This window comes from Rosa rugosa, chromosome 1 (assembly GCF_958449725.1).
Source record: "Rosa rugosa chromosome 1, drRosRugo1.1, whole genome shotgun sequence".
Taxonomy (NCBI): Eukaryota; Viridiplantae; Streptophyta; class Magnoliopsida; order Rosales; family Rosaceae; genus Rosa; species Rosa rugosa.
This window is the reverse complement of record NC_084820.1, coordinates 42542382-42549643: the sequence shown is the minus strand read 5'-3', so window position 1 is coordinate 42549643 and position 7262 is coordinate 42542382. Positions and strand designations below refer to the sequence as shown.

Below are 7262 nucleotides of genomic sequence, written 5' to 3'. Positions count from 1 at the left end.
CGTGAGTTTGGCTATTTTGCCAGAGTTTTAGTAGATGTGGATCTTGCCAGGGATTTACCATCTTCGTTGATGATAGAGCGTGAAAACCATATATTGTTTTCCCATTGAAGTGGTCTATGAAAATTTGTGCACCCATTGTGGTTTGGTCGGCTATACTGCTGATCGTTGTAAGAAACTAAACGACAAGGAGCAAAAGACCAAGAAACAGCGTGAGAAGGCTTCTAAGCCTTTGACTACTGTAGTTCGTCAGGAGTACAAGGTAAAGCGTAATGTGGTCACTTCTGATGTTAGGCATGATATGTAGACTGTCCATGCTTCTCCACCAAACATGACTAATGGAATTGTTACGAAGGATCAACATGCTGCTCCAACTAGTGAAGTTGCTCCTGTGCATGGTTTGGTCCAAACCACTCCAACTATGACAGTTGATGACGACTCCCCTAGGGTCCAATCTTCTGGAAGGGAATTGGTAGAAATTGCACAATTTGCACAAACCGTTATTGAAGAGGCGGCTTTGGATGAAATGGAGACTATTGCCCAGCGTGTAATAGAGGAGTCATTGGAAGCAAATATTGAAGTAACTAATGCAGGGGAGGATGACTCGAGCTCCTCAGGTACGATTGAGCATGTTCTTGAGGAGCATTTTTCTCTAGAAAATGTAGCAGGTGAATTGACAAAAGGGAAATCTAGCTGGCATGACTCAATTGAGGAAGACCAATGCACAACTCGTATTGATGGAACCCCTCCTAGAGGACAACTTGAAATGCAGGCAGTGAATTCTATGATGGGGGATGATACAAGCCTTAAGAACATGACCCTTGTACTTTCTAAAGGGCAGACAAAGAGACTCCGAAGAAAGCAAAGAGAGGAGAAACAGCCTGAGGAGGGCACTGTGGATCATTACCCCGCAAGAAATAGGGGTCCTCCTCAAAAGCTTAATTTATGAAGATTATTTTTTGGAATATTCGGGGATTAGCTAATGCTCTTACAAGGACTGCTCTTCGTAGTTTAATTAGAAAGCACTCCCCTGATTTTCTTTGTTTATCAGAACCAATGACATCTTTGACGCGTATTCCTGATTCTTTTTGGAGATCTATTGGTATGCACTTGGTAGGTGTCAATGATCGAGGTCAGTTATTTCCTAATATTTGGGTTTTTCATTCAACAAACATATCATCTCCTACTATGATATCTTCTTCTAGTCAACATCGGTTTGTGCAGTTTTTTGTTGGTGGTATTGCTCATGGTCTGGTATTTGTCTATGCGGCAACAACTAGTGTGGCACATCGTCCTTTATGGTCTGAAATTGAACAAATTAATACAAGCTTCTCGGGTCCTCTGCTATTAGTTGGTGATTTTAATGCAATTTTAGGAGCCCATGAAAAGACGGGTGGTAGGATGCCTACTCGTGTTTCCTGCGATGACTTTCAGCATATGGTGGATGTGTGTCATTTGACACAAATTGATCTTAAAGGGTCACTATTTACATGGACAAATGGTCGAGGAGTTGGCTCACATATTGAAATGTTGTTGGATAGGTGCTTTTATTTGTTCTATTCCATGGTTAGACTATTGGCCGGTGACTAGTTGTTCCACTTTGGTTCGGCACTCTTCAGATCATAATAATCCTCTCCTGATTTCATTCACCAAATATATTGCACAAGGCCCAATTCCATTCCGTTTTCAGAAGATTTGGTTGGGGCACTCAAATTTTCTTCAATTTATTCAAGAAGCATGGCAATCTTTTGAGGTATGTGGTTGTCCTATGTTTATTCTACAAAGGAAGCTTAAGCTTTTAAAACCTATTCTGAAGGAGTGGAATGTTAATGTCTTCGGTAATGTTCATACTGCGGTGGATAGTGCACGCGCTGCCTTTCAAAAAATTCAATTAGCCATATCTCTTGATTTGTTTACTAAAGTGCGTCATGTCGAGGAGCTTTTAGCCCAGGATGCTTTGTCGAATGCTTTATTGGTTCAGGAAAAATTCTGGGCGGAGAAGGCTAGGGTGAGATGGGTTAGGGAAGGTGACAGAAATACTAGCTATTTCCATACTTTGGCAAAAATTCGACGAGCCCGTTCCTCTGTCACTTCTCTTCGTATTGGGAATGACTTGGTGGATGATGTTAATATTTTGCGTGATCATGTCGTTCAACATTTCACAAGTGCCTTTTCAGATGATGAAAATATTGATGATACAGGTTTGGTTGAAAATATTATTCCTTCAATGGTTTCGGATTCAGAAAATGGCTCTTTACTTGCTATTCCTTCTACTGAAGATGTTAAAGGTGTCGTATTTTCCATGAATGCTGATAGTGCCCTAGGTTCGGATGGTTATACTGGTCATTTTTTTCAGGCTTGTTGGGATGTAGTTGGGTTGGATGTGGTCCGTGCTGTTAGATCTTTCTTTCAGTCAGGATATATATTGCCTAATCTAAATTCCAGCTTTGTGGCGCTCATTCCAAATGTTCAAGAAGCTAATGTTATCACTCAATTTTGGCCCATTGCTATGGCTAATTTTTCTTTTAAAATAATTACTCGCATTCTGGCAGACCGTCTTGCTCCTATTGCTTCCAGGATTATATTGCCAAATCAATTTGCTTTTTTGAAAGGAAGACAAATCTCTGATTGCATTTTTCTGATTTCTGAATGTGTTAACTTGTTGGATAATAAATGTCGTGGAGGGAATGTTGCTATTAAGTTTGATGTAGCGAAGGCCTTTGATACTCTGAATTGGGACTTCCTTCGAAGGGTTCTTATTTCTTTTGGTTTTCATGCAACTTTTGTAGATTGGATTAGTTCTATATTGGCTTCAGCTCGGCGCTCTATCTTATTTAATGGCTCTCCAGTGGGATGTTTTGGCTGTAGCCGTGGAGTTCGACAAGGCGATCCATTGTCTCCTCTTCTTTTTTGTCTTACTGAGGAGGTTCTTAGCCGTGGTATCTTGCGTCTGGTTGATATGGGGCATGTCCAAGCTATTTCCTCTCCTAGTGCTGTGAAAGTCCCTTCTCATGTTTTATATGCTGATGATATAATGGTTTTTTGTAAGGGAGATTAAAGAAGCCTATTAAATCTTATGGCTTTCTTTGAGGAGTACGGACTCAACTCAGGCCAGTTGGTGAACAAAACCAAGTCTCATGTTTATTTGGGGAGGTCAGCTGTTCATCATCGTACCCTAATATATTCTTGGTTAGGTGTTCCAGTGGGTAAATTGCCCTTCATGTACCTTGGTGTGCCAATTTTTGTTGGTCGACCGAAGCGAATTTACTTCCAAGTCTTGGCTGATCGAATTCGTAAAGTTATGTCTAATTGGAGAGGGCATTCTCTTTCCATGGCAGGATGGGTAACACTGGTTAATTCTATGGTGGTTAGTATGCTTTCCTATAGTTTCACAATTTATGCTTGGCCAAGGACCGTATTGCAACAAGTTCGGAATTGGATGAGGAATTTTATTTGGACCGGCAATGTGTCTTCTAGAGCCTATCATCCAGTTTCTTGGAAAAAGTGTTGTGCTCCGTTGAAGGAGGGTGGTCTTGGAGTTCGTAATTTTATGGCTCTTAATAAGGCTTTCCTCCTAAAAAAATTTTGGGATTTCTTAACTAAGTCTACACTAGCGACTGCTTTTTTTTCTGCTCGGTTTCTTCAACGTTCAGGTCAGCCATGTTCTTACTATAAAAAATCATCTATTTGGCCTGGCATGAGACCCTTGTTTATGGATATTTTCTACAGCTCTAAATGGTTAGTGGGCAATGGTCGATCAATTGATTTTTGGCATGGTAATTGGCTTAATGGTTCAGTTGTTGATAGATTGGGTATTGAGCATCAGCTGAGCAAATTATTATGTGCCAATGTTTCTGATTTCATCAAAGATGGCTCTTGGTATCGCTCTAGTAATTTAATTGCTGATCTTGATGCACTTTGGTCTGAAATTTCAGCTATTAGGCTTCCTTATTCAGACATGGAGGATAAGTTGGTGTGGTTGGATTCTTCTGATGGGAGTTTATCTTTATCTATAGCCTATGAGTTAAAGAGGAGTAAACAGGCAATTGTTCTTTGGGATAGATGGGTTTGGCGTCAATGCTTTCGTCCTCGAAACTCCATTACTTTATGGAAATTTCTTCATGGTAAGCTTTTAACAGATGATCTCTTGCTTCAGCGAGGCTTTTCTTTTGCTTCTATGTGCTCTCTCTATCAGGCATCTGCTGAGACGGCCCACCATCTTTTTTTTTAGTGCTCTTTCTCTATGCAGATCTGGCCCACAATTTTATCTTGGTTTAAAGTTAATACTCATTTCCTGGATATATACACTTTCTTCTCTTACCCACTGCAACATGGTTTTGGTACTCAATTGCAATTGCTTTGGTGGGGAATGATGGGAGCTGGCTTTTACTCTATTTGGGATGCTAGAAATTCTATTCGTTTTGATGAGCGTCGCTTAACTGCTGCTTACTTGATTCACTCTATCAAGCAGCAAATTTGAGAGGTTGATTCTTGGGGTTTTGGAATTATGCGTAACTCAGTAGATGAGCTTTGTATTTGTAGTGCTCTTGGAATCAGCGGTAGAGCCTCAAGAACTCATCAAATTCGTGAGATTAATTGGCATGCTCCTTGTGCTTTTCAGTTAAAAGTTAATACAGATGGTGCTGCTCGTGGGACACTAGGCCTCGCGGGCTTTGGAGGTATTTTTCGTGATCACTTGGGCAATTGTATGGGTTGTTTTGCTGGTTCCATGGGTATTGCTACTGCCCTTGAAGCAGAGCTTCAAGCCATTATTCATGCTGTTTTAATAGCATCAGGAAAAGGATGGACTTCTCTCTGGATTGAGTGTGATTCAGCGGTAGCAATTCACTTTCTTGCCAACAGAAATTGCTCAGTCCCTTGGCGTCTAAGTGTTGATTGGGTCAATTGTTGTACCATCACTATGCCAAAAAATGCTTCAGACGACAGACCATATCTGTCGTCTGATGAAGTAAAAATCTGTTGTCTAAGTGGCTGCCGTCTCTAAGCCATTCAGACGACAGATATTCTCCGTCGTTTATAAGCTACTCAGACGACAGATTCAGTTTAAGTTCTGTCGTCTGAAGTACCTAATATTGAAGAATCGGAGTCTATCTGTCGTCTGAAACACCATACCACTACATATTAATGTTGTTGGAAATTCACTTCATCAACGGATTCAAAAAATAACTGTCGATGTAGTTAATGTAAGATGACGGAGTTTTTGATGTTTCTGTCGTTTGATTGAACCAATATTAAGCTTAGTTGATGCTTCTGTCGTCTGATTTGAAGAACAATGACAGTTATATGTTGACTGATTTCGTACGCAACAACATTTATACCATGAGTTATGTTGTTTGAGATTTGTTTGGACCACAGATAATTTTGATTCTTGTGGTTAGATTTGGTTTCCAACTACAGTTTTAGTTGTTTTATGTTGTTTGAATGTCACTTAGAGTATAGTCTTACTCAAATTTCTGTTGTCTGAAGTAGTATTCAATCTCATTTTTCTGTTGTTTGTTTGTACTTTCAACCATTGTTTTAGTTATGTTCTGTTGTTTGAAGTTGGTAGAAACAACATATCAACACCTACTTCTGTTGTCTGAGAGCTATTTGACCTCTACTTTTCTGTTGTTTGAACGTGATAGAAACAACATATCAACACCTACTTCTGTTGTCTGAGAGCTATTTGAACTCTACTTTTCTGTTGTTTGAACTTGATAGAAACAACAGATGATCATTTGTTTCTGTTGTTTCTATTTTCTTGATACAACATAAACCTGCATATATCTATTGCCTTTCAACCATTTCAACATCAGTCATTTACAATCATCAAAACCATAAAATTGGACTAAAATCTGCATTGAAAATGATGGCTACGTTTCATTAATTGCATCATCATCCAAAATACAATCCATAGTTCCAACTCTAAACCTAGCCAACATCATCCAAAATACAATACAAGTAATCTACAATACACCAAAAGTCCATCTCATTAAAGGGGAATAAAGATCCAAAATGCCGTACTCTATTGTTTTGACCAATTCTTCAAAGTTGTTGTTACACTAAGTAGGCTTCAAATATATATAACTAATTTGATTCATACCAGAAGTAAAGAAATCTGCATATACATATGTTGTGCCTCATGGAGCTCCATTCCATGGAAGAAGACGTGTGCAGATTGTGATTCTTGTTCTTCCTTCTTCCTTTTCCTCCTCACATCACCGTGCCATTGCTTTAGAATGCCAACCATGTTATCTTCTAGTATCTTACCCTTGAACTGTGAACCCATCTGTGTGTACATATAAACAAGTCACATATCAACCAAACTAGAAAGATTGCCCGCATGTTGCTATGGTGTTGACTATTATGAATGAAATGGAGAAAGAAGTGCTGATTGAAGTGAAGGAGATGTTTCTATGAATCACAAAGTTCTATTCATATTTACACAAAGTGATTTGATTACTTTATGCAACATATTGAAAGATCAAAAGCAGAGAGAAATCATGACAGCTAATTGTTTTAATCCAATTAGTTCTCAGGGCTTAAATATCTATATGAAAACCAATATTTAGTACAGAAATTTACTTCAAAATGTAGTCAGTCTGGAGGTTTTTCTTTTGTCCTTCAACTGAGATTGTCTGCCAGCATTATATATGTTAATGTCTATATGTTTGACAGAAATATAAATTTATCAAAGGCAAAACTATTCAATTTTATGGTTACCTTCATTTTAGTGTCAATATTTGGATCAGCAGCAATTCCTTCTTTCTTTTCTCTCCTGCTGACCTGTAGCATTATATCTGCATGAGCAAATCAACCTCTGACTTCACATCTCGATGATGGAAATAAAGAACTAACCCAAAAAAAAATATCAAAAGAGATGAGGAATGTACCAGCTCTGCTTCCAAGACATTAACAGCAGGCTGAAAATTTGATTATTTCTGTTACAGTCATCTCAGGTATGTGAAGGTTGTGTTGGTTTACAATCATTTGAGAAAGATGGCTGCCATGAAGCTTACGAAAGGATATTTAGTAAACCTGCGCAGCAAGAACATGTCAAGTTATGCGCTTCCAATTCAAGAAATAGTTTAACGTAAGTAAATCTGAGAACAACTGTCATTGCAAAAGTTTCCAAAAGACATTGATGGAACCCAGACCAAGAAAATATGTATACTTAATACTGCAAACAGAAGAAATAGCTGAAATTTATCGTGACAATAAATGATCATATACATCAAAGTGTACTAATTTTTTGAAGAGGTCAC

At 38.6% G+C, this 7262-nt stretch overlaps 1 protein-coding gene across 1 annotated transcript; it reads left to right on the top strand.

Moving 5' to 3' along the window:
- The first annotated feature begins 1053 nt into the window (after nt 1–1053).
- On the top strand, nt 1054–5421 carry LOC133728442 (uncharacterized). The gene is made up of 5 exons (XM_062155862.1): nt 1054–1538; nt 1783–3041; nt 3795–4039; nt 4619–4834; nt 5416–5421. Exons 1-5 carry the CDS (start codon nt 1054–1056, stop codon nt 5419–5421), a joined length of 2211 nt encoding a protein of 736 aa, XP_062011846.1.
- Nucleotides 5422–7262: the final 1841 nt, after the last annotated feature.

What these genes read in the sequence shown, in the direction of transcription:
- LOC133728442 (XM_062155862.1), top strand. Translation starts at nt 1,054, where the DNA reads ATGACATCTTTGACGCGTATTCCTGATTCTTTTTGGAGATCTATTGGT. An exon ending in ATTGAAATGTTGTTGGATAG is followed by an intron (nt 1,539 to 1,782) that starts GTGCTTTTATTT and finishes TATTCTACAAAG; the next exon opens with GAAGCTTAAGCTTTTAAAAC. An exon ending in TGATGATATAATGGTTTTTT is followed by an intron (nt 3,042 to 3,794) that starts GTAAGGGAGATT and finishes TTAATGGTTCAG; the next exon opens with TTGTTGATAGATTGGGTATT.